Raw genomic sequence first — 27,917 nt, 5'->3', positions numbered from 1 at the left:
TTACAGAAGGCTGACAGGGGGTGACAGCTGGGCACACGGCCACCTCCGAATGCGCAGGTGGCCTGTGTGATCAAGTGAGACGTCTTCATAATCACCCGGGTGCAGGGCAGAGTTGGGTCTCCTGGAGGAAACTCTGGCTTCTGTCATCATAACTCTGCCCCATCCTTTCAGTGCCAGCTTTTGCAGAATCATCCATTACAAAACCGTCTCCATCCTTCCCTTCACAAAGTCTGTAATCATAAGCTGTGTGCATCTGCCTCAGAGCAGGTACAGGCTGCTGCCTTCCCCAAGTGTTCCAGCTTCCTGGGGAATCCTTGCTCAGGGAGATGTCACACACTGCCCCTCCGACCCCAAACAGCCCAGGGTGGTATCTGAAGAGCACAAGGATCGATCTTTAATTCACAGCCTGGCAAATTAAAACTCCTCGGTGATGGCAGAAGGACTGGCCCACAGAGCAGTCTCCCAAGCCTTCCTCCCTTGAGGTACCAGCCAACAGTCCACTCTCAGCTCTCCACCCTGTCATTGTCAGCCCCTCCCTGCCCTCAACCGCACTGTTAAAATGCCAGCTGCTGGGCCTGCGGAGCACTTAGTTAGGTGGGTTCCCTGGCTGGGCATCCCACAACACCGCATGTCCAGAGGCCTCTCGGGCTCCCCCCAGCCAGAGGAGAATGGGAGGAGGGTAGCCAAGGGACGGGTTTTCCCAAAAGACTTGGGGGGGGGGGCAGTTCTCAGTTCACTAGGATTTGTCTTTAGAAGCTCTTTGTACAGAAAAGACATCTTATATGAAACATCTAAATGAGAAGTAATTACCAATGACTCGACGTGAACTATTCCACTACTGTGAAGAAAACCACTCTGGGTTCTGACCCCAGCTCTGGGGCTGACTAGCCAGGTACTTCAGACTAGTCCCAACCACAGAATTGCTGTTCAGTCAATGGTCTCAGGAAATTCATTTAATGGTCACAGAACATTGTTGTAAAATGTTGTAAATGAGAACTGCCAGGCGGTTCACCTCTGAGGACCCTCCTGTGATTCTAAAATAATGGCATCTCCCTCCCTTTTCCCAGTGTCCCAAATTCAAATCATCACCAACACACCTCTCTTCTATTGCATTTTATTTTGACAATCACAAAGTTTTCTCCATGGTGCTCAATCAGTGGCTTCCTCTCCTTTGGAGACCTGGCTGTATGAAGGTAAAAGTCTGCTGACACTGCCAAAGGGACCTTTAATATTTGCAGGGTCTTATGTCAAATGAGTATACAATGTCCCCTGACATGGCAGGTAAGTCATTGGAGAGACTGGAGGTGGGTCATTTGTCTCGATGCTCCCAGGTAAGTTATAGGAAACAGGGTTGTTACCATCTTCCAAGACACACATTTTCCCATCTCTGAAATTGGGATGCATCTCCCAGTCAGTGGCATCCTAGCATGACATCAGCCTGGAGTGAAGGCAGGTGTTTCCGGAGAGGACCACACTTACTTCGGCAGCCAGCTGGGGCCAACCAGCCTCAGACTGTTTCACGTAAGATTTTCTGCTTGCGGTTCTTTGGATCACACTCATAGTGAGAATTTGGAAAGCAAACCTGAGTACCACTGGCCTGGGCTCCAGGTCTCAGGTGAGGGGTTTTCATCCTTCCATCTAGGGTCTCGGTTGAGACCCACATGCCTTGCTTTCGTTTTCTGCAAGGTGGCTTTATTCCTCATTTACCCTGTCACTGAGAGTGTCCCAGCTTTATGCGGGGGTCTCCTATTGGACTCCCTGTCTTGGGTTTTTTTTTCTTTCTTAGTGATACACAAAAGAGTGATACATGTTCTAATCATAGTTCCTTATATTTAATGCAAAAACATTCTGTTACAATAAATATGATATTTGCAATGATTCACCATGCCAACAGAAAAGAAGATGCCATTTTGAGGAAATGGTTTCATGGGATCAAAATCTCCTGTCTTATCCTAAACTGCTTCCTGGCTGCCTGCTCCCTGGGCACCTTGCACTGTTAACTAGCAGGGCACCCTTTGGTGGCTTCTCAGGACTCTTGGGACAAAGGCAGAGCTCCTTCTCATGGCCAAAGCCCTGCAAGGCTGGCCCTGCCTCCTCTCCAGCCCCGTCTACACTGCACTCTTACTGGTTCTCTTTCCTCCAGGTTTCTGTCCCTACATCGTCAGCCTTCCACATCCCCTCCCTTGCATAATGCCTCTGTGGGGAACACTTCTCTTTCCAGGGTGTGCTTAGCTGATATCAGCTCTAACATAACAACCTCGGGGACACCTTCCCAGGCCAGATCAAACTCCATCATAGGCTCTGGGGGAGCTGCATGCTTCTCTTTGGTGGCATATGCCACAGCTGCAGCTTTAGGTTTCTGTGATTCTTGATTAATGTCTGAATCCTTCACTGGATGGTGAACTCCTCAAAGGCAGGGAACATGCCTTTTTTGTATTCATCACTGTATTCCTGTGGACCTGGTAGTTGGTAGGTGCTCAGTAATTGTTTGTGAATGGATGGATGGATCCACAAGCAGACACTAAACTCCTGGAGGCTGGGGCAGGCAGGAGAAGCAGAAAGAGCAACAGGCTTTCATCAGAAGGCCTCCACTTCTGCACTATTGATGTGACTTGGGCAGATCAAAACCTCTGTTTCCTCCTCTTTATTTTGGGAATAATACTTACCCTGCCTATTCCTCGAGGGTGTTTTGTGAGGCAGTGAAGGCTCTTTGAAACTATGCAATCTGCCCCACCCCCCAGCCTCTAGCACGGAGTGGGGCTCGAACTCTCGGCACTGTTTATGCGAGTCAGTCGACTGCCCCTCCTCTGGCCGGCCCGGGAGATCAGACCTTAGTCCTCGGGGAGGGGTGCGCGAAGCTTTGGGTCACAAAGGGACCACTGAGTCTTGTGCTTCCTAATCTTTTTGCTCACCCTCCTCAGAAACTCTTATGGAGCTTCTTATACCTTTCAAGGCCCAAAGCCCAAGGTGCATAAGAAAAGGAACATTCTCGTTGAATACTTTTTGGTCTTCATTCTTCACACAAAGTTGGGGCCCTTGACCAGAAGAGGGGAAAGGGTGGGGAAGGGTGGAGGAGGGTGCTGCCCCTTCCCTCCTGCTCTGCAGGCCGGTCTTCAGACAGGAACAGGGTGGGTAGGAGCAGAGAACTGTACTTTCCAAGGACACAAGTCTTGGGGCAACCACCTGAGGGTATAAGGCATTCTACCTATACCTGGCTGAATACACAAAGTGGTTTCCTTTGTCCCTGGGATCTGAAGTTTATTATTAAGGTGGATGTTAATATCTGCCTTTCATATCCCCCAACTGAGAGTCAGGCATTCTGGGTTCCTGTTTCATTTGTGTCAACCAGCCACAAGCAATCCAGACTCCCTTTCCCTCCCCAAGTCAATTTCCTCATCTGTCACATGGAAGTAATAATCAGAACAACAACAATAATACCACCCACCTTCCTATCTCATAGATTTCTTTCAAGGATCAAATGAGGTCACAGACATACAGTGCTTGGAAAAGGAAAAGTCAATGCAAACAAAAGCTAATATTATTTTGTGCACTTTGAATCTCTGCTTCAGCAGCAGGAAACCACCAAACTGACTTACTGTTATCCCTAGTCAACTCAACTACTGCCTAAGATCTGCAATCCATAAGGTGTGTATAGTTGAGAAGTGAGACGTGAACAAATCCATCATCTCACATCAGTTATCGACCATCTCCCCAGGGCTGGTGTTCCTCCCTCTGGAGAAGGGTACACCAAGGCTTTCCACCGAGGGGTATTCATTCTTTAATTGTTTTCAGAGCACAGCTGCCCTGCCAGTGCCCTCTGCAGAAAACCAGGTTAGTGAGGGATGGTGCAGAATGAATAACTAACTAGCATCCCAGCGAATCTGGGTCAGTGGAGGGGGGTCAGGCTATGACAGACACACCCTCCCCTGCAGGATCATTTTAGCTGGGTGACCCTGCAGGGCAGCTGAGAGCATGCTTCTGCAAACCACTTGGGATGCATTACTGACTGGATCCTGGTACTCAGAGCTTCAAGCTGGCCAGGACTTCCTGGCTGCATGATCTGTTGAGCAGCTCTGTCAGGGATTCACTGGCATCCTGGAGGAACATGGAGCCTAGGCCGTCTGTGCTCCTGCTCTCCAACTGGAAGCTGCCCACCAGATCCTGGACCCACTGTAGGTCTGCCGAAAGCTCCTGCCTCAAAGTCTCAAACTGCATCTGCAGATTGTCCAATTTCCTGGCCACACTTCCAAGGTTGGACCCTGTGGCCTGGACGTCTTCTCTTAGGAGCTTCTTCAGGGACTTTACCTTGCGGAACTCGTACCTGAGCTGAGACAGGTCATGCCGGGAGCTTTCACGTTCCTCTCGGTACCATGCCTCCTTCTCGTTGTAGATGGAGACCAGGGCCTCCACATCGTCCTGGAGGGCATCGTGGGCCTCAGCCAGGGCACGGCATCCCTGCTCCACCAGAACCATGTCCTCTACCACACGGGCAAAGCGCTCGAAGTTGACGTAGGTGTTGTTGGGGGGCATGCTCGAGTGGCATTTGAGGGTGTACTCTCTCAGGCGTTTGGCCTTCAGCTGGGCGGGCTCTGCCTTCCGCTGTTCGGGGGCCCTGACTTCTCCTTTTGACTGGTGGGTGTTCAGACAGAAGAACCAGAGTGTTAACTCGATGCGTGCTCCAGAGGCCAGTCAGCGGAAGGCGCATGCGCGGCCTTGGCGTTCAGTGCATGCATCAGGCCTTGGGGAGAACCAGGGTGGGACAAGCACCCCCGCAGACCAGAAGAAAGGTGGAAGAGTGCGGGGGTGCTGCCTGCATGCTCACTTCAGGGCAGGATGGGCCACGGCCATTAGAGGGTCTCCACATGCATAGCATTTAATGGGTGCTCACAGAGACAAGCAGGCTGGAGTCACGGTCCCATGGGCAGCCACTCCAGGGCTGGAACACACACGGCCATGGATGGCAGAGGGCGGCTGGGGGGCCTCCCTCCTTCAGGACAGTTGGCTCCCTAGTGCTTGGCAACACTTGGCAAGCTGAGCAGGGAGGTGGCCCAAAAGAATCCCTAACTCTGTGTTTTAGGACCAACTGAGGGCCCTGGGCCTTCCCCATCCTTCAAGGGGTAGACAGATTTGACCTTCTCCCTGCTCTCCATCTTCCATGGACCTCTACCCCTTCTTATTCGCACCATTTACAGATTCACAGACCTGTAAGAGACCTTAGCTCACCTTCTGGGACCTTCTCACTTAACAATTCGGGTGAATGGGAAGTTAGATGACGTCCCCGGGAGTGCACCACCATCTGTTCACAGAACTAGGATAAGAATCCTGGTTTCCTGGTCCCTGCTCTCCCAAAGTGCTTTTCACTAGACCAGGCTGCAAGACCCTCTGGGAAACCAGAAGCTGGGGCTCACTGTTTTGCCCCCACACCCCCACAGAGAGAACGAAATTGCCCCAACAGAGTGTCTGTCTCTCCTACCCCCAGGCCTCCGTCTCAGAGCCCCATTCTGAGGCCTCGAGGGGACGTGAGAAGCTGAGTGACAGGTTTGGGCATCACCTTTAATCAGAGCCCCAAGAATCAGAAAGCAGGAGCCCTGGTTACAATGCTGGGGTTTTTAACTACCACTGACCTCTCTCTACAACTGGGGGATCCTGATATCTACTTTGGGAAGTGATGACATTTATATCCTCCGACAGAACACTTTATAAGATGGCCCCAAAGAAAAGGGGTTTCAATTGAGGTTTGTTAGGGTTTTCATTTCATACGTAACCTGAATCTGTGAAAGACAAACTTAAACTAGCAAAACCTGTTTGAACAGTGCAGACCCTTTGCCCTCCCCTCTCCCACTAGCTTCCACCTGTGCCCTGAGGATCAGCAGATCAAGCAAAGGCCTCTCCAGGGGCTCCTTGCCTGTGGCCACCCCCAGCCAGCCCTGGAGACAGAGCAGGGACCCTCCCACTCACTGGAGCCCACCACCAGTGCCCTTACCATGATCCAGGGGTGCCTGAGAGCCTCTTGGATTGTGAGCCGCCTCCTGCAGCAAGGATCAGAAAACAGTGATGATCCATGAGCACAGAAGTTGGGAACGATTGTCTCTGTTCTGACTCTTTTTAGTCCTGCATCTGGACCTTCCTCGACTGGTGTCATTAAACAGCAAAACGGAGGTGGAGATTTGCTTGGGGAGACGGCTGCGTTCCCTGCACTCCAGGGGAAAGTGGTCCAGGCAAACCCCGGACAGAGGGATCTTACATAAACCCCCACCTTCAGTCCCCAAGTTGAAGGACCCAACACCACACTATAGGGGAGCCATAAATGCTCTATTGGGCTTCCTTTCCTGCAGAATCCTTACAATCTCCATTGCTAAACCTTGGGTCTCTGTTCTTCTCTTTGCCTCCCTGATCTATTTTCTGCCCTTTGCTGCTCTGAACCAAGTAAGGTGACCCTACCTTGCACCACCATTAGTCTGGGAAATCAGGAGCCCTGCACTTTAGAGGACCCCACTCTAGCCCTCTCTGGAGTCTGTGGAATTGAGAGGACCTGACCTTCTAGATTCTGTGCTGTACCTTGCTCCCTACCTTCATCCAGGCCATGCTCTGGGCACCCAGCACCCTACTACTCCCTGCCCGTCTCCTTCCACAGCCACAGGGCTCATCCTGGGCCCCAAAGAAAGGAGATTAGCTCGTCTCCTGTTCCTCTCCTCCTGTACCTCTGAGTCTGCCTCATCTCTGCCCATCCCTCAACCTGAATTGGCTTGAAAACCCTGCCACTTTCTTTTCAAATCCTAGTTCCAGGTGCTTTGGGACAGACTGCACAAAGTAATGAGCCCTAGAAATCTCAGGCTGATCTCCAAATACACACACAGGATTCTCTGCCTTTTACCAGGAAAAGAAAGCAGAAAGACTTGAGTAAAGAAGACGAATGCCAAGTCTCGGCCAGTCCACACTTCTCAGTGCCTGCCCTGCTTAGAGCACAATGGTGCAGAGGGCAGTGTGTGGCCAAGCCAGGACAGACAGCAGACTGACACCTCCTTGGGAGAGGTGGGGGAGAGACAGGAGAGGATCAGTACCTGAGAAGCCAATGCCTTTCTCTGTCCTCTTACCGGGTCTCTTTAACCAGAAGCTTCCGAATGAAGTCCTTGGCCAGCTCACTGGTCTGACTGAAGAATTCTTCATCAAAGTCATAACTCACTGCTGTGATATTTGCCAGTGTTTCCTGCTTTGTGTCTCCCAGGAAAGGGGATGCTCCACTTAGGCTGAGCACAACAGAGAGGGAACCACATGACTGTGGGAAAGTAGATAGAAATGGGGGTGATGGACTTAGGGAACCCTGACCCTTACTGGTGCATGGGGATGGGAGTTTCCCAGCAACACAGGTTGTGCTCTCTGGGCAGTCGGTGAGCACAGCTTTTTTAACTGAGACCAATTTAATACACTTTTATGGAGCTCCAACTAGAACCTGGCAGAGATAAACCATGACTTCAGGGACTCAAAAGCTGAGGGAGAGAAACACAGAGGCATGGGTCTCTAAAATTCTCAGCAAAACAATGTAGAGTATGATGGAAGGTCAAAGGACTGGGGGAACACAGGAAAGAAGAGGGCCCGGTGTGGCTTCCTGGTAGAGAGGACATCTGTATCCATTGCTTCTGGAAGAATGGAGAAGTTGTCAGCAGCCACAGAAGGAGATGGAGGGATCTAGGCCAAGGGAGCAGCAGATGGAGCAAAACCCAAGAGGTGTGGAAATAGATGGGCCATTAGGGACTGGCAGGGTTTGTGGAAGGATGTGGGAGGATGCGGGAGGATGTGGAGGATGCATCACACAATAGTGACCCCTGGTTCTACCATCGCCTACTCCGATTTCAGTTCCTCATGGGATACCTCCACCTGGATGTCCACTGCCCCAGAACTCACTGTGCCCCAACTTCCCTCCGTGCACTCCCTGCCTCGATTAATGACATCACTTTACAAATATGTCCAAGCTAGAAATACAGGAGTGCTCTTTAACTCCTCCTTCCCTTCCCTCACCATATCTAATTGTTGAATCCATTTACACAATATCTCTCAGATGTCATCCCCACTGCCACTTTATTAGCATGGGAGCAGCAAATTGCATTGGAAAAAAGAAATGATATCTCAATCCTGGGTGAGAATCCCCCTCATTAGCTGTGTGAGCCTAGGTAAATCACTCAACCTCTCTGAGCTCAGGGGTAAAATGAAGAAAATAAAAAGTCCCTACTTCACATGATTGTTGTGAAGAATAAATGAGAGAGATAATGTATATAAAATGCTTTGTGCAACTGTGGACCATACTAAGAGCTGTATAATTCAAGAATATTGTTATTGTCATTGCTAACACAAAAAAAAATTTCTAGGAACCATTTCCTACAGGTTCACATCTACACTCTTGGCAAGGCATTCGAGACCCTCAGAAGTTGGTCCCTACCACATGTTCCTTACGTTCCAGCCACACTTAACACGCTCACTGTTCCTTTCCTCAAGCTGTTTCCTCAGCCAACACAAGGCTCCCCTCCCTCTCCACCAGGAGAATTAACACCATTCCTTACAGTCCCGTTCTAATCCCTCTCCCTCAGCCCCAGTAAAACCAGTGGCTTCCTCATCTGTGTCTCACAGAGGTGTGTCCACGCCTCCAGCACCACCTTCGTCCCACTGGATGAGAGTTAGTTGTGTGGGTGTCTGTCCCAGAGACAGGGCGCTCCAGGCAAGCTGGGCAGAATCCCCTGTGGATCAGTGTCCTGAGCGCCTGGCACCGGGCCCACCATGGAACAGACACTCAGCAACGCTGTGTTGAATTCATATGAGCCACAAGAAGACCGTGTGCCCTGTAGATGCTGGGATTCCTTAGTATTTCAATATGGAAATCAGAGCTCTGAAGAAATCAGGTTTCAAGGGCCAACATCTGAATATTCTGGCTCTCATCTGAAACCGATAGATCAGTGGTTCTTGGCCCTCCCTTTGCATCAAGTTCAGCTTTTTAAAAAATACTGATGCCCTGATGCCAAGCCTAGTGACTCTGATTTGCTAGATCTGGGATGGTGCCTGGGCCACAGTAGTTATTAAAGGCTTGGCTGGGGGCCTCAGGAGCAGCCTTGGGGTCCAACACATCATGCAGAGCTTCCCAGTCCGAGCGCTGCTGGGAGAGTCGGAGAACTGGTTTGCACAGGTGTTGAGACGATGATCCCCTCAGCTGTTGAGCGCTGGTACCCCTTGTCCCCTCTGGCTGTGGCAGTCAGCACCCATAAAAGCATCATTTTCCATGTGTGCTGTTAGGTGAAAAAAGTGGGGAAGCCCTGATGGAATACACACCTCCTGATCCACCACGCTCGTGTCAGAGCCGGTGCTGGGAAATTTGCTCACATTGGCTTGTTCAATCTCCATGGCAGGGAGCTTATGATTCCTATTTTTCTGATGAGGAAAACAGGCCTGGAGGTTTAGCACTTGCCAAGGCCACAGAAATGATAGGTGATGGAGTTGTCTGATCACCTCTAGATGTAATTCACTGTAAAACAGGGCTATGCTGGAAATCTCTGATCAAGAAATATAATACTCCTGGGACAGGAAGGAGAGACATTGGCAGGGGGGAAAAGTGGGGGGCAGTGGGGGAAAGAAAGGAGGAGAGAGAATGTGCTAGGAAGAAAAAGGCATGTGGGAAAAGGAAGGGAAAGAGAGAGATGAGGCAGGATCAGGGAGGGTTTCGCTAACTTCAGACCTGTCCCAAAGCTCAGCCTGGGTGAGGCTGGACAGCCAATTCCTGGTCAAAGTGGGGATGCAGGTACCGGCTAGGCTGCAGGATGGAGGGCTGGAGGCTGCCCTCCCAGATTCCTGCTCAACCTCAACCCTGGGGACAGACGTGTGAGATGGAGCTAAGAGCATGTCGCCTCAGGTTTGCTGTGTGGATCTAACACATGATGGTGGGTGCTCAGTAGATGTCAGTCAGACTATCTGTCTGTACCTCCCTCATTCCTCCTGGTTCCCCCAGATCTAAGCTGGGTGGGAGCCCTGGGTTTGGGGATACTCACAGAATGTAGGTGATGACGCCTATGCTCCTGCAAAGCAAAGAACAGTCAAGTCAGGGGCTGCCTGGCTCTAATCCCAGATCACCAGCAGGACTCCCCAGAGGGTCCTCAGGGGAAGAGGTCACTTGCCTCCTCCATGGTGGCCCCTGGATGCTGTCTCACGCCCCACAGCCCTCCCTGTCCCATGCTTCAGTTAACAGCCTGGCCATGTTTGGAGTCATCAAGTTCTGGACATTGAATCTGAGGACCTGATTTGAGACCCAGACTCTGGCACTTGCTGGCTCTATGCTTTTGGGCGAGTCCTTTATCATCTCTGACCCTTTCTCTCCTCATAGAATGAGGATAATGGTAATTACCTCACAGGACTGCTGGTAGGAGTTTAGAAACATCAAGTAATGAATGTGCTCTGCACCGTACAAATGAAATGAGCTTCATTTGTGCAGGGAATCAACCACTGCAGTAGCTGCAGGCCTGGAGCAGGTGCCCAGGATGTGAGAGGCTCTGACTGGCTGAGCTATTATTGCTATTATCTTTATCACGACTGTGGGAGGCCTCGGGCCTGCCTCTCCTCTCCTTTTGCTCCTCATTTCTCCACTGCTGCTAACACTCTGCCTCAGACATGTTCAGAAGCTCTGAAAGGCTGGAGTGGAGAAAGGGTTTTCATGGTCAAGGAGGAGATCCCTGGAGCTAGGGTCTGAGGCCTTCTGCCCTTAGGCCAGGGTCCTGGGTGGGCTCCACAACTTACCACATGTCAGCCTCCAGCCCCAGGGGCTCATAGTTCACGATTTCTGGAGCTGAAAGAAGGCATATTGAAGAATCAACAGTAGGGTGAAAATGTGAGGAGATGGCTGTAGGGAATTTGGTGCCAAATGTCTCCACCCTGAATCCCCACTAAGGAAAATCAGAGCAGTAGATGGAGATGTTATAGGTAAGAATTTTGAGGAAGGACATTGCCTGTTATTCTGGTAGAAACCTTCTACAAATAGGCCTTGACAGTGAGGAAGAGGGAAAGTAGACAGGAAAACCGGGAAAAGGAGGAAGAGGGTAAGGAGCTGAAGGTGCAGGAAGGAGAAGTGGGGGTCTAAGGACAAGGCCACTTGAGAACTTTCAGGTGGACACCGGGGAAGTAAGTGCTGGACGGTGATGGAGAAGAAAAGAAGGCAAGGAGGGAATCCACATTCCTCTGAGTCTGGTCTGAGAGAGGACGTCTCCCACCTGTGGGACGTGAGGATAAAAGGGTAAGCTAGAGGAGACCGAGGCATCCAGGGGCAGATGACCAGGGCAGCTGCGAATCGGGTTCTGGGCCAGAGCTAGCAAATTTCAAGTCAGGGTAAAGAGAAATAAGAACTCTGTGAATGATGTGGCGACCTAGAGAGGGGTTGGGTCCAGAAAAGAAGACTCTACCAAGGAGAGAAGACGACCAAATGCTACTCAGAGATCCAGGCAGGTGAGCACAGGAAAATGACTGTTGCATTTTTTAGTCACTGCAGTGCCCAGGAAGAGGGACATGGGCATAAGAGTGTAGATGACTCTTTTAAAAGCTTGGCAATGAACTTTGTTGAAGTGTGTAAAAAGTGCAAATCTATTCTAAAGTTAGATAGTTAAATGTAACTAATAGGCATCATAAATCGATAACTTGATAGTACGCTCCATAGCATCTCTTGGGCAATTCTGTGCTAGCATCACCTAATGAAGCCTTGGCTTTATTGTATGTTTGTCAGATCCATATCCTAAATTTCTTTCCAGTGTCTTTTCAATTTTTCCTCAAGTTATGTTCTTTGTAGACAGTGCAATTGCAATGCTTAAAAAGGAAAACTGATTATGTACTATTGGTGATAAAGAAGAACTGGGACTTAGTAATTTTAATAGTATTCATTATTCTTCTCTTTTCCCAAAAACATGGGAGACACTAGCTTTGACCTTTTTCCTTTGTTTACATTCCTTGAAAAAGATTTTCACCTCACTGAAAAAAAAAAAAAGCTTGACAATGAAAAAGAGGAGAAAGGGCAGAAGCTAAAGAAGGGAGTTGCTAATGGAAAAAGGTGGAGAGGGGGAAAGGCTACATCTTTTTATTTAGAATAATATCAAAACCATTGCATTTATAGGGTAAGCCAACCGTGCTATCTTTCTGCCTCCCCATTCTTCAACACAGAGGGAACCACTATCCTGGCTTTGCTTACTTATAAAAATGGTGTCACGCTGTACATGATCTACTGTCACTTGCTTTTTCACTCAACATTATGCTTCTAATGATCACTGAATGTTCATCCATGGGCTTTCATTTTCATTGCTATATAACAGTCCGTTATGAGACTATAAATAATTTTCAGTCATTCTCCTCTGAATGATCATTTGGATATTTTCCATTTCTTTTTTGGAACAATATTGCTATGAATTTTTCTGTACGTTGTCTCCTCAGGCACATGTGAAGGTCTTCCTTTAGCTTGATTCGCAGACACTCTTCCTAACTGTCACTGGTCCAGATAAGATAGGTACAGAAATTGGGAGTAAATATTTAGAAACTCTTATATCCAATCATCTTTTCTAGGAATTTATTTTTATTATATTTTACTGAAGTAGCAGTCCAGAACAGATTGAAAGTTTTTTGTTTTTTTTTAAAATAGTCTTTTGCCACGGAGAGTTTGAGAAGCACAACTATGGGATATATATCTAGGAGTAGAACTGCTGGATTGTTAGGGTTTGTTAATGTTCAGCTTTATAAGAAAAATCCTAAATGTTTTCTGAAGTGATTGTACAAATTTACACTCCCATGAGTAGTAAGTAAGTTACATCCTGATCAATACTTGTATTGTCAGACTTTTAAAGTTTTGGCAGAGTACTAGTTTGGTAGCATTGGTATTTCACTGTGATGTTATTTACATTGCCATGGTTACTAATGGGGTTAAGCATCTTTTCATATATCCATTGGTCATTTATGTTGTCTGTTATAAAATGCCTGCTCATGTTCTATGTCCACTTCTCCACTGGGTTGTTTTTCTTTTTCTTTTATTGATCTGCAGTAGTTCTTTAGATATTCTGAGCTCTAATCCTGTCAGTTACACATGGGTAAGATATATTCTCCTAGCATGTACATTGTTTTTCACTTTTTATTGTGTTTTTTGATAATCAGATATTCTTAATTTTAATGTAGCCAAATTTACCAAATGTTTTCTTTGATGGTTAGCATTCTGAGATTATGTTTAAGAAATTCTTCCTAACTTGAAGTCATTGAGATAGTCTCCTTTGTTTCATTCTAAAAGTTTTAAAGGTTTGTCTTCCACACTGAAGTCTTTCTACCTGGAAATTATTTTTGTGTACGGTATGAAGTAAGGATTTCTTTTCTTTTTCCATATAAATATCCAATTGTTCCAGCATCATTTATTGAATCACTTGTCCTTTTCCTGAGTAATTTGCAATACTGCATCCAGTACATATCAAATTTCTAAAATGTGTATGCTTTGTTTTGGGCCTTTCTAACCTTTTTGGTCAATTTGTTTTTTCCCATTGTAATGTTATGTCTTGAAATTTGGTGGGGCAGGCCCTCCACTTTATTCTTCTTCCAGAGAATTTTATGTATCCTAGGGTCTTTGATATTTTTTTTGACTATTTAGATAATTTTATCTATACTGGCTTGCCTTCATGGATCAGAAAGGCGGCGAACCATAGACTGTCAATTTCTCCACCTGTGGAGCCATAACAGCAAATCACAGGGAATTCAGGTGACAGATTCTTACAGTCTATACTTGATACAGTTTTTTTATACTTTATCAAAAAATTAAAAAAAATTTTCAAACAAAACAAAAGAAATAAGAAAAACAAATAACCTAAAATAACTACACTGCTTCCAACATGTTCCTACCATACCTCAAGAAAATTAACACACCATAGTCATTCCTGAGCATTCCCAAGATATTTTATTTATTTATCTTAAAATAATCTTGTCAAGTACTTAGGAAAGCTGACTTGGAATTTTGATTGGAATTGCTTTGAATCTATAGTTTAATTTAGGGACACTTGTCTCTTTCCATCCATGAACATGGTATATCTCTCCATTTTATTAGGTGTTCTTTAATATTTGTTACCAAGTATTATTATTTTCTCAATACAGGTCTAGAATTTGTTTGTTAGATTTATTATTAGGTATCTTATTTTTTACCATTTTATTGAAATATAATTTACATACCATAAAACTCATCTGCTTCAAGTGTAAGGTTCAATAAATTTTAGTATACTTGCAGAGTTGTACAACCATGGCCATAAACAATTTTAGGACATTTCTCTGACCCTAAAAAAGAAACGTTGAGACCCCTTATTTCTAATTTTTATTGTAAATGGTGTGTTTTCAAGTGACTTTTTATTTTTTGCTAAAGTGCTGAAATGCAGTTGCTACTTTGCTTACCACAATGCTAATCTCTCATTTAATACAATTTGTCTGTAAGTTATTTTTCTATTTTTTATAAAGACAATTGCTTCTCCTGTAAATAATTATAGGGTTGTTTCTTCCTTTTAATTATTACCTTTATTTATCTTTCTTGTCATACCACACTAGTTAGGACCTTCAGAACAATACTGAATAGAAGTGACTGATAATGGGCATCATTGTCTTGTATTTGATTTTAAAGAGTTTGATTCTAATTTCACTATTAAAAATGATGTTTATTATAGGTTTATGGTGGATACTCTTTATTAAGTTATGAAAGTTCCTTTCTATTCTTAATTTGCAGAGAACTTTTAAAAGGAAAAAAAAATGTAACCAGTAATAAAATAATCTTTCAAATTTTAATCTGTTAACTTCGTCAACTAATTTAGAGATTATCTCATGTGAATCCATTCTTTTAATCCTGGAATAAATCAAACTTGGTTATGATTTATTACCCCTTGTTCTGATGATCTATTTCTATAAAACAAACTACTCAAATGGAGGCTGCCAGTGTCTTGAGGCCTGAGAATGAAAACGGGCACAGGAACATTTCCTCCATATTCTAAATCAAAGTAGTGACAGAGCCTGCCCACATTCTAGGAGGAAGGGATATAGTCCCCAAATCTTAATGGGAGGAATGTGAAAGAATTTGAGGTCATCTTTAATCCACTGCAACTTTTTATACACAATTAGGTTCAGTTTAAAATTTTTAATTTAGATTTTGTTTAGAATTTTTACATATATATTCATAAGTGAGCTTGGCCCATAATTTCACTTTCTTGTACTATCCCTGTAAGGTTTGGATATCAAAGGTATGAGGTCCTCAGAAAATAGCTGGGGAGGGGATATGCTCTCTTTTTATAGTTTCTGCAAGACAACAGATTATTGATATGATACAAAATTGGTATATCATTGGAATAAGCTCTTACTTAACTTTTGTAGAATCTGCCTGTGGAATCATTTGGGCCAGATATTTTCTTTGTGGAAATACTTTTAACTACTCATATAATTAATGACTATTCTTCCTGACTTAGTTTTGGCAAGTTATAGAAATTGTCCTTTTTGCCCAAATTTTCAAATTTATTCGCAAAAAGTTCTGCAGAATATTCTATTTATAATTTCTGCTATATTAGTAATGTCCCTGTTTAAATTTCTGATTCTTTTTATGCTCTCTCTTTCTCTCTTTATAAATCAGCCTCACCAGAGATTTGTCATGGTATTATTTTTCTTAAAGAACCAACTCTTGATTTGGTTGATCCTCTCCACTGTATCCTAATACAATTTCAGTTCCCACTTCTGTAATTTTTCGTCCACAGGCATACCACAGAGATATTGCAGTTTCGGTTCCAGACCACTGCAATGAAGTGAATATCGCAATAAAGTGAGTCACATGAATTTTTTTGGTTTCCCAGTGCATATAAAAGTTATGTTTATACTGCACTGTAGTCTATTAAGTGTGCAATAACATTATGTCTAAAAAAACCAATGTACACACCTTAATTAAAGTATGATACAGACACAAAGTGAGCACATGCTTTTAGAAAAATGGTGCTGATAGATTTGCTCGATGCAGGGGTGCCACAAATCTTCAATTTGTTAAAAAAAACCACTATCTGCGAAGCACAGTAAAGCAAATTGCAATAAAATGAGGTACACCTCTACTCTCTGGGTTTACTCAGCTGTTCTTTTTCTAATTTTCTAAATTGGATGCTTAGCTCATTAATTTTAAGGCTTTCCTCTTTTCCTATGAAAACAAATAAGTTATAAATTTTCTTTTAAATAACATTTTTGCTATATTCCACAAGCTTTCTAAGTTCTAAGAGGTTTTACTTTCCATTACAATTTCTTTCTGGACTAAAGATTTATATAAAAGTATGTTTTCTAGCTTGCTTCCAAAGATACAAGGATTATGAATCTTTTCACATTTTGGCCAGAAACATCATCATTATGATATTAATTTCTTAACATTCATTAGGTTTCCTTTATGGTCAATTACATGGTCATTTTTGTAAATGTTAAACGAGTTTGAGTGTATCCTCTAAGTACACCTTTATATGTATGTCTATTAATTAAGTGTGTTAACTGTGTTGTTTATATCTTTTTCTTCACTAACCTTTGTTCTTGATTTATTATATTGAGGGAAGTGTGTTTAAATCTTCCACTATATTGGTGAATTTTACAATTTCTCCCTATAATTCTATCAATTTTTGTTTTATTTATTTTCAGTTATTTTGTTAGATACATCTAAGTTTAGAATTATTATAAACTGAATTTTTATCTTTACATACTAATACTACTTATCTGTAAAAATGCTTTTTATTTTAACATCTATTTTTTTCTATTAATATAGCTACCTCAGCTTTTTAGTTCATATTTTCTGGTATATATTTTTCCAGTCTTTTGTTTACAATCATTACATATTCTTATGTTTTAAGTGTCCGTATAAATAAATATTTTAAAACCTAATTTACAATCTCTGTCTTTTAACTAACACATGTAGTCCATTTGTATCTATCTCTCTATCTCTCTATCTATCTATCTAAATAATTTGGGCTCATTTCCCATCATTTTTGTGCTTATATTTGTCCATTTTTCCCTATTTTTCTTCTCTTTTCTTGTCTTTTTCTTTAATTGAGGTTTTTGCTAATTTTCATATTTTCCCCCAACTTCTATTTTTTAATGGTTACTCTTGAAATTTTACTATAGATAGCTAACAAATTTTAACATAAATCAATATTTTGACCCTCTTCCAACAATACAAGAACCTTAGAAAGTTAATTTCAAACACCCCTCCTATCTAGCATTACTGTCTTCAGTTTTTAGTTCTGTACTTTTTAACCACAGAACTAAAACATCTTCAGCAGCAGCATTTCCTACAGAAAATGTTTATATTTATATTTACTGATTTCTTTGCTCACTATTCTTGTCTTAAGTCCTCTTTTCTGAGATCGTTTTTCTTAATCCAGAAGTAACCCTTTCAGAAGTTCTGTTTGTGAAAGATTGCTGGTGGTAAACTCTTTTTGTTCTTTTGTTTTGTTTTTACTTGGTTTTGCCTGAATCTTTTGCCCTCATTCTTGAAATATAATTGTTCTGGGTACACCATTATGGGTTTGCCCCCCCCCCCCCCACCTCCCTGCTCTTTGAAGGTCATGCTCTACTGGATCCTAGCTTACGTTGTTGTTTTGAGAAGTATGCTGTCAGTCTGTTGTCCCTTTGTAGGTGATTGGTCTTTCTTTCTGACTTCTTTTAGGATCTTCTGTTTGTCTTTGGTGCCCTACAATTTCACTATAATGTGTCTAGGTATGAATTTATTTAATTTTTTTCTGCTTGGTATGCATTGCCCTTCCTATGTTCTGGAAGCATGTTTTTACATCAGTTTTGAAAGTTCTCAGTCATTCTCTTCAAATATTCCTTCTATTGTCTCTATTCCTTCCTTCTGGAATCCCAGAGGGAAGGAATAAAAAATCTGTTATAACTTTTAAAAAATCCTTTTTGTCTTATCCTCTCCTTTATATTTCTATATCTTTGTCACCTAGGTAATTTTTTCAGCCCAATCCTCAAATTCTCTCATCAGTGAGTATTTAACCCATTCACTCAGTTATAAATGTCAACAATCATACATTAAATTTCTTAAAGTTATTCCTGGTTCTTTTAAAAAAATTTCCTGGTCAACTTTGACAGTCTCTCATTGCTTGCTCATTGATGTGAGTCTACCTTTTATTTCTTTATACATTCTATTTATTTTATTGTAGAGATCTATTAATCTCAATATCTTGTGCCCTTTAGCATCCAAATCTTTGTTTACTGTTTCTACTGAGACACACAATTCACTCTTGTTAGGCTTGTTTCTTGTGTGTTTTATGATCACTGTGAGCTCATATTTGTTTCATTTTAATCAGTGGGAATTCTGGGAGCTAAATAAGAGATGTTTCCCTCAAGTGAGAATTAGTGATTACTTCTTCTGAAACTCACAGGGCACTATCAACCTGGGGTCATTTTAGCTGCCCTTCCAGGGTCCCCTACCTTGAGGCTTTCCTGAGGCAAGTCTCTGATTGAAATGCTGATATGTGCACCTGCCTTTAGAGGAAGTCCTCCTGTTGAGTTTGCTTGCTGTTCACAGCTCCAGTCCTAAATTCATTTCACTGGCTTGGGGAGTGGAATGGGTGGTACTGAAGAGGTTTGTGCCCTTAAAGATTTCTCTTATTTCCTATGTGCCCAGAAATGCATTAAAAATAATCTCTCTCAGGAATCGTGGGAGGGCCTTTGGAAGACTTACTCTACCACACTACTGGAAGCTGACACTTTTTAACCTGGGGTCTCAGGTTGAAAATTCAAAGGAATGGTAGGGGATAGGGAAAAGTAGTTATAACCTGTTTCTTAGAGATACTGGGAAAGAAAAGTCATCATAATTTGAGTAGGGGCTTAAAGAAGCCACCCTATATATTCGTAAGGTGCAAACAAAATCAGTGCTGTGCTAAAGCTCATACTGGCTCATAAAAACTGATTGTGCATATCTCTTTCCAACTGTGTGTTCAGGGACAACATACTGGGAGTTTGAAATTAGCAAATGCCATTAATCAAGCCTTTTTTTTTTTTTTTTTTTTTTTTTAATTTGAGAACCAGCTGCTAAACATTTATTAGCACACCACAGGGCAAAATCCTCCACAGTCTGCTGGCTCCATCCATCCATGTGTCTCTCACTCAAATCCCAAGTCTGGTATGAACTCTTACCTCAAACCAGAGTGGACAATGGGTTGTCTCCCACAAATAAACTCATTCCAGCCTTAACCCGTTGTGGTACCACTTAAACTGGGGTGTGCCCTTCTCTACCCTGACTCCCTCCTCACTCCCTTCAGAGACTTCTTACAACCCTAACACTAGCCCTTTGTCCCTCACACTCAACGTCATGACTGATCCTGTTGACTTTAACAGAGTGGATATCTTGTCTGAACAGTCTCTCAGAGCTCTCCTTACTACAATTTCTCACATTTACAATTAATCACATTCTGTCTTGTGACCCCTCTTCCATTTTTGCCTCAAATTTCTAGTTGAACCATTTATTGTTATTAACACTTGCCATAAACTCAATTAAAGAAACATAAGCATTTTTACCACAAATGTGAATGCTGGACAGTAACTACTGTCTCAAAGTTCTAGGCTAGATACAAGTTCAAGTTTGGCTCTGCCATCAACTCACTGTGTGACCTTGGGCATGTCATTCAGAGTGTGACTTCCTGAGGGCAGGGACCATTCTTTGGGCAGGGAAACCATCACTATTCCACCAGTACCTCACCTAACAGCTGTCATACAGTAGATGAAGACTATCCATTCGTTAACCTGAATTAAAGGTCCTTCGTCCTCCATTTCCACATTTGTTAAATACTAGACCAGAGGATCTGGAAAGATCCTTACGGCACTCCTGTTTGGCGTTTTGTGTGTCTTTTCCCCACAATTAAATTGCAAGCTCCTTGAGGGCAGGGTCTTCTTAGAGAGATGACCCAGTGCAATGGAAGGAGAACAGGCTTTGATGTCTGATGTATCTGTGTTTGAATCTCAGCTCCACCACCTACTAATTGTGTTGCCTTGAACAAGAGACATGATGGAGAAAATAATAAAATCCACTTCATGAGTCATTCTGAAGATTAACTGAGATAATGTCATAGAGCACGAGGCATAATAACTGACACACAGCAAGGTTTCCTTGCCTTGGGTCTGTGGGGCCTCTGCAGAGCCATTCCATAGTGGCTGCAGAGCTGGAAATCAGTCAGAGTAGATGGTCTGAGATATTCTGTCTTCATTTTAAATTAGACTGTGGTCAGCAGTTTCAGCCCCCAGGTTTTGAGGAGAACACACCCTTCCTCTATCTCCAAGATCACTCCAACTCCCAAGGGTGAGATCTAGCATCTGGCAGATTATTTCCTCTTTATTTTTCAGGAAATCAGAGAAGGTTGAGTTTATGGGAATGCAAGAGGGCAAAGTGATTTTAAATCTTCAAAAATCATCTAAGAGCAGGAGGTAGGGTTAGCTCTGGGAAGGTTTCACCCTGCAGAAGCCTCCAGGTCCCACCTGGCTACCCCATGACCTCACTGGGTCTCCAAGCCAGTTACCTGGGCCCTCACCCAAAGGCTCAGCAAGGTATTTCCTTCCCCACCCTTTATGTTCTTTTGGGGCCATAGCCCCAGACACAGGGTTTGTTCCAAGGATTTCTCTACCTTTTGATCCCAGACTCTTAGCTGGGAGAGAAAGAAGCCTAAAGCTCACCAACAAATTCCGGCGTCCCAAAAATGTTCTTAAACTCAACTCCATCTTCTATTTCATGAGCCAGGCCAAAGTCAATCAGCTTGATGTGTGGAATGGGAATATTCTTGTCTAACAACATAATGTTTTCTGGCTGGAGAAAAAAAAAGAAAAAAAAAGAAAAGAAGAAAAGGAAAGAAAGTATGTAAAGCTCTGTTTTGTGTTTTTGCTTTGGGGTTTGATTTGGGGTTTGGTGTTCTTTTTTAGGTGACTAACACAGCATAAATTCTTTCTTGTTTTTGCATCCTCAGACTTCTCCTGTGAACTCAAACACAGACATAGTGCCGAGGGCAAGGCCTGGGTTTTTTCCCCAAACTGCTGCTGACAGTAGGACTTAGAGATTTGGGCTCAATCCCCTTTCTGTCTCTAAATGGCAGATCTGTTTACTGCAGTGCCTCTGTTTCCCGATCTGTCAAATGGGTCCAGTGAGACACTAGCATTTCCAACTCACAAAAACCATGTTCTGTGAGTGTGATGGGGTGGGGGTGGCACAGCTTAGCCCGGGTTTACCCACAGCTTAGTGACCTGTCTTCCTGACTGCCTCTCTCCCCCACCAGCTGATTTCCTGTTGATAACTCTCCCCTCTTTCTAGACTAACTGTACGGCCCACATGTGTCTATGTGTTTAACTAATTTTGACCCTCAACTGGACACAGGAAAAAATGCACCTCATTTCCAGGGAAAATACCAGCAGCCCAGGCTATTTCCAAACAGCTGCCAGGTCAGACACAGCAATGCAGGTGTGTGTTGGGGGAGTGGGCAGCCCTGCCCTGGCCTTCACAGGCCTGGGCTCCCAAGAGGCTTGAACAGGGCCCTGGGTCCCACCCCTCTCACTCCCACCAACTGCTCAGAGTGCAAGGCAGGGCGGGCAGGCCCCTCTCCTTCATTCTTTCTCCCACCCTTCAGCACGACTGTCCCATACTCCTCAAAACGCAACATCCTGAAAACATATATCCCTGCAAAAACTTGCACATCAGTGTTCAAAGCAGCATATTCATAATAGCCAAAAGATGGAAACACCCCAAAATGCCCACCAACTGACGAATGGATAAAGAAAATATGGTATAGCCATATAATGGAATATTTGGCAACAAAACAGAATGAAATACCAATGTTACATCATGGATGAACCCTGAAAACATCATGCTAATGAAAGAAGCCAGACACAAAGAACACATATTGTATGATTCCATTTATATGAAATATCCAGAATAGGCAAACCTATACGGACAGAAAGTAGATCAGAGGTTGCCAGGGCCTGAGAAGTTTGGCGGGAAATGGAGAGTGGCTACTCATGGGTTCAGACTTTCTTTTGGGGATGATAAAAGTGCTCTAAAATCGACTGTGGTATTGTTTGCACAGCTCTGTGAACTGCATACTTTAAATGAGTGGACGGTATGGTACACGAATTACATCTCCATGAAGTTGTCACGAATGAATGTTTTAGAAAATGGAATAGCCCTGTTTCTCACCGTTTCCCACTCTGTACGTTTGGTGGCAGCGTTTGCTCTACCTGGAATGCCTCTGCTCACTCCCTGCCTACTGAAATCCTAGCCGGCTTTAGAGTCTACCTCAGCCTGCTTTGTCCTTGGAGCCTTTCTGCATGTGCCCTGAGCTGCCCCTTGCCTCCCCTGAGCCCCTTCACATTTATGTGAATCTCTTTCTATTACGATATTTGTCACATTCTCCCCTGCCAATAGTCCTTGGCTGTCTTTGTCCTAGCTCCCCTCCAGACCCTCTGCAGGAGGGGGGACTCAGGCATTTGCCTCTTTGCCCCCACAGAGCCCAGCACACAGACCAGCATGTTGAAAGTGGCAGCAACTTCGCTGAGCTGATTTTGAATCTGGACTGAAGACTCACCCCAGGTGTCCTCAGTCTAAACTTCCAGGCTTCCTAAAGCATTTGTGACCTCATGTCACAACAGCTGGAAACTTTCATTTGAGGGAGTTGGCTGAGGTCCCCCTTTATGTTTCCTTTTTTTTTTTTTAAATAAATAACACACTTCCTTTTGCATTTTAAAACTTGTTTATTATTCTTCCTCTCTGGAGATTTCTCTCAACCTTATTTTGAAAATGTGTCAAAGTCCTTTCCCAAGGCAGAGCGGATTCTTAGGCTCTAGAAAGGGGGGCAGGAGCAAGGGGAGGTCAGGGGACAAGACCCAGGCAGGTGGCCCTGCTCCGAGTCCCAACCTAGCCTGCCAGTGACTGCCCCTGATCCCCAGTATCCTCCACCTCCCCAGCACGCGGCTTCTTCTCCCTCCATTCCACACTTACCCCTTGGCCACCTTGTTGGGAACTTCTCTTTTCCTACAGGGGAAAGGCCCTGGGGCTTCTCTCTGGGGCCGATGACCAGGGCCCAGGTCTTCCTGAGTGCCACAGGGCAGTCAAGGCCCAGGGCACCACCTCCCGAGACACACTGAATGGGGAAGGGAGCCATGGTGGACAGAGGTGAACACAGGGCTCCTGATGATCCCCAGGATGGGGTGGGTGGGGAAGGGGACGAGAAGGGTCCTTGCCTCATATCTTCTTGCTTCTGTGGCCCACAGTCCAGGGGAAATGGTGTAAAACCCACTGGCTTGTGAGAATCTCAGGGCAAGGCCATATTTTCTCACCTGAGTCCCGTCTGTCCCCAGCCCCACCCCAAGAACCTAACACAAATAGCAGGGTACTTCTCCCCTGCTTGGAGGACCCTTCCCACCATGCCCCTCACCCCCTGTCCCTAACCTGGCTAATTTCTCTTCACATTTCAGTAAAGATAGCACCTCCTCCAGAAGACCTTCCCTGATCCCCACCTCCCCACTTCCCTATCTCCAAACACTCTATACCTCCCCAGTTGCAGTGCTTCTTACATACTCTTATCCTTGGCTTACTTATCTGTCTCCCCTCCCTGGACTGTGAGCTTCCCAAGCAATTTATTCCCATTAGCATCCCCAGAGCCCAGATAGAGCCTGATATGCACCAGGTGCTCAATAAATGTTCCCTGAGTGAAGACAAGTACCATTTTTTAAGCCCTTACAATGTGCAGGGCCCAACACTAACCGGGCACGTAACATACTTTACACCTCATTGAACTCTCTTTTCCCTTTTTCCAGAAAAAGAAACCAAGATTGAAATTCTAGCTCCTGGCCACACAGATTTTAACCTTTACTTGTCAAACTCCAAGGCTACCTAATCCCTAGACTACATGAACAACCTTCCCTGTTCCTCAAGGACCTTGTAAGTCTATCCTGGGAAAAAGCAGGAATGCTGCTGGAGCCTGGCAATCCAGGGCAACCTCGCACCCTGTCTCAGGCCCTGCTATTTTCCTCCTCGGGCACCTGCTTTCCAACCCAGGCTGCCTTTTCTTCTGGTGGTGCTTCCATTTTGGCAGGTCAGTGGCCTCCAACTCCTGTCCCTGGCCTGGCCCTCATGCTCATTTCAGAGGAGGCCCTGCCAAGGGAGGAGACTTCCCAAGGGGAGTCTGGATGAAGTGATGTGGTCTGGAGATTTCAGACTGGGAGGTGGCCCCAGGGTAGCAGGAATGCTCTGCTGGGCAGTCAGGACCCGGGCGCTTGTCCCGCCTTGCCTCCCTCCACTCCTTCCCTGAGCCATTTGGTCCAGACACACCTGCAGGCTTGGACCTACCCAGAGGCCATGGCCAACCTGGGAGTAAACAGAGGCCATAGCTCTGTTCCAGTTTGCTAATGCTGCCATTCACAAAACACCAGAAATAGACTGGCTTTTATAAAGGGGGCTTATTTGGTTACAAGGTTACAGTCTTAAGGCCATAATACTGTCCAAGCTAAGGCATCAACAATAGGGTACCTTCAATGGAGAAAGGCCATTGGCATCTAGAAAACCTCTGTTAGCTGGGAAGGCACATGGCTGGTGTCTGCTTGCTCCCAGGATGAGTTTCAAAATGGCGTTCTCCAAAATGTCAATGTCAGCTTTCAACGGCCATCTTCAAAATGTCTGTCTCAGCTGCAGCAGCAAGCTCCTTCTGTCTGAGCTCTAATATAGGGCTCCAGTAAACCAATTAAGGCCCACATTGAATGAGTGGGGCCACACCTCCATGGAAATACTCTAATTAAAGGTATTATCCACAGTTAAGTGGGTCACATCTCCATGGAAACAACCTAATCCAAATGTTCCAACCTAATCAACACTAATACATCTGCCCTCACAAGATTGCATCAAAGAACATGGCCTTTTCTGGGGGACATAATATAGCCAAACCGGCACAGACTCCCTGCCACCACATGATATTTCCTACTTCCTTCTCAGGCCACCAAGGTCTGGTCCAGGTGCCTGATGGACCCAGATCATCCAAGGGATTCAGACCCTGTATCTGTAGCCCCTTCTGCTTTCAGAAAGACTTCCCTCTCCCTATCCAAACCTCCACTAGTAGCCTGATGATACGCAGGAAGCAGGGCAGGGGCAAACATTTACCGCAGGTTTCCAAGCCAAGCAGCACGCTAGCGCTCTATGCAAACACCATGTAATCCTTGCATCCACCCTGAGTGGTAGGTACTGTTATCATCCCCTGTTCCAGTTTGCTAATGCTACAAATGGATTGGCTTTTATAAAGGGGATTTATTAGGTTACAAAATCACAGTTGTAAGGCCACAGAAGAGTCCAGGCTAAGGCATCAACAAGAGGATACCATCACTGAGGAACAGCTGATGGTATCCGCAACACCTCTGTCTGCTGGGAAGGCATGTGGCTGGTGTCTGCTGGTCCTTTGCTTCTGGGTTGTGTTTCAAAATGGCTTTCTCCAAGTCTCCAGGCATCTGTCTTGGTTCCTCTCTCTCAGCTCCTGTGTATCCTTGCTTCTTTCTTCCAGGATGTTTCTCTCTAAGTGTCTGGGGGTCCTCTCTTAGCTTCTCCAGGGCAAACTCTAGGCTTCATCTCTTAGCTTAGCATCTCCAAACTGTCCTTCGGTCTGCATCTCCAAGCATCAGCAAGCATCTGGGTCCATGTCGGCTCTAGCTTTTCTCTCAAATACTCCAGCGAACTAATCAAGACCCACCCTGAATGGGCGGGGCCACACTCCATGGAAATAATGTAAGCAAAAGTATCACCCATATTTGGGTGAATCACATCTCCATGGAAACACTCAATCAAAATCTGCCTCAACAAGATTGTATTAAAGAACACAGCTTTTTGGGGACATAATATACCCAAACTGGCACATCCCCACTTCTCAGATTTTCCAAAGGTCCAACAAATCATAATGGCAGAATTGGAGTGGGCTCCCTGGGCATTCCAGCCCCTGTTCTCTCTACCACATCACCCAGTCTGGTTAAGCCCAGATGCCTTAGCCTGATATTTGAGGTAACTGAGGCTCTGCACTAGCTGCCCCAAGCTACCTTCCAGCCTCACCACCCATCGCTTGCCTGCAGCTGCCCTATATCTCCTCAGGATGTAAGATAATACCTTATAGGGTATTGCCACCCCCAGAATAACAGATCAATTTTATCTTTTGCTTTGGCTGTTCCCTTCTCCGAAATGCCTTTCCTACTCTTCTTCACACTCTCAGAGCTTATCCCCCACTTCCTTTTACCCCATGACCTTGTGCTCTAACCCCCTGAGCGCTGACAAGGCTCGCTGACGGTCCTAAGTCGTAGGCTGACTCTCATTTTGTGGTGCCACTTTCCTGGGTAGTGGCCTCTGTGGGAAAACTCGGATCCAGGGATTGGTTTTAAGCTTTTTGGCACCTTTACAGTGTCCTGAATCCTGCGTGCTCCATTAATATTTGCTGAAATGAACTGAAAAGAGCGGAACAGAATTCTGGGGTCGTGGAGACGTGCAGGGAAACCCCCTCCCTCCGGCTGGCAGACCCTCTCTTTCTTCCTGCTGAGGCGCTCCACCTCCTCTGGGGGCGCCAGAGTGCACTCCTCCCTCGGGGGATGCTGGCTGGGTCAGGGGGAAGAGGAGCCGAGGCAAGGTTCCCAAGGGAGCCTGAGGGGCCAGTAAGGCAGCAGTTCTCCATGGGGTTGGTCTAAGTTTCTCTACTTCCCCCCTCCCCAAACAGGGCAGCGTGGTGGAAGAGAGCCCAGTCCTGCATGTTGGGAAACTCCATTCCCAGCTCCACCCCGCAAGGCTATGTGGGCTTAAGCAGGCCACTTGCTCTCTCTGGGTCCCAGCCCCCTACTGTAAGATGGACACTGGATGGCATCCAAAGCCCCTTGGAACTCTAGGCTCTGCAGTTTTAAGGCGGCACAACCTCCCAACCTGGCCTGGCAAATTCGCAGTTCTCTGGGCCCCCAGACAGAATGTAGAAAGGCTCAGTTCACCTTGCCTCAAATAAGGAAGAGCCAGGCTGCTGCTGGGCCCAAGCCAGGCTGCCCTCTGGGGAAGGACGATCCTTGCCCTACTCCCTCACTCCTGTCATAGTCCCTTGGCTTCATTTACTTCACCCACACACCTGACGTCACCTCCAAAGCATGGCCGGAGGGAGGCATCTGATGGCTGCAGGGAGGGACCACATTCTGGTCGCATGGCCCAGCCCAGCCCAGGACCCACAGAGCTGTCAGCAGGATGGGGAACAGCCCCCTGTCAGAACAAGCCCACCCGGCTCAGCCCCCCCAGGCAGGTAATGGCGGAAGGGGCCAACGTGCCCCTCCACTTCCCAGAGGATCTGGCTAGAGGTGTTTGCTGTGCTGCCAACAGGAGGTTGGTCCTTGAGGCAGGGGCCATATTGACGGGTGAGCCCCACAGGCCCGGCGCAGCAGGCACAGGAGCCCCTGCAGGGTGAAGGCCCCCTCGGGGGACTATCTAGTGAAGTGCAGAGGGTGAGGGCTTGGATTCTGTTTGGGGTGATGGAAAAGTTCTGGTAATAGATGGTGGTAATGGATGGTGGCAACTCTGTGAACGTAATCAATGCCACTGAATTATACACTTAAAAATAGTTTAAATGGCAATTTTGATTATATACATATTTTACCACAATAAAGTTTAAATAAGTAAAAAATTTGTAGAAATGTAGGTTTTAAAAAAAACAAGGCAGGGGCTTGGAGTAAGGCATGCCTGGGTTCAAATCCCAACTCTGCCATTCATAGCGTGAGACCTGGGCAAGGTCAATGGACCTCTTGGAGCCTCAGTTTCCCATCTGTAAAATGGGCACACCTAATGTGGCATACGGTTCTTTTGAGGATACAGAAAGATGGTCCATATAAGGAACAGTGTCTGGCAAGAT

General features: G+C 45.4%; 1 protein-coding gene across 5 annotated transcripts in view; it reads right to left on the bottom strand.

Annotated features, from left to right (window-relative positions):
* The window catches only part of DAPK2 (death associated protein kinase 2), a 122,612-nt gene that overhangs the window by 9,490 nt on the left and 85,205 nt on the right, over positions 1-27,917 (bottom strand). For all 5 annotated transcript variants that reach the window (XM_037833736.1, XM_037833737.1, XM_037833738.1 and 2 more), the window contains 5 exons: positions 20,707-20,836; positions 10,771-10,819; positions 10,029-10,055; positions 7,095-7,247; positions 5,984-6,029 (listed from right to left, as the gene is read on the bottom strand). In XM_037833736.1, the coding sequence (XP_037689664.1) occupies positions 5,984-6,029; positions 7,095-7,247; positions 10,029-10,055; positions 10,771-10,819; positions 20,707-20,836 (405 nt within the window). The remainder of the gene's footprint in view (positions 1-5,983; positions 6,030-7,094; positions 7,248-10,028; positions 10,056-10,770; positions 10,820-20,706; positions 20,837-27,917) is intronic.

This window comes from Choloepus didactylus, chromosome 4, assembly GCF_015220235.1.
Source record: "Choloepus didactylus isolate mChoDid1 chromosome 4, mChoDid1.pri, whole genome shotgun sequence".
NCBI classification, from domain to species: Eukaryota; Metazoa; Chordata; class Mammalia; order Pilosa; family Megalonychidae; genus Choloepus; species Choloepus didactylus.
Note: the sequence above shows the minus strand (reverse complement) of the source record. Positions and strands in the feature narration are given on the sequence as shown.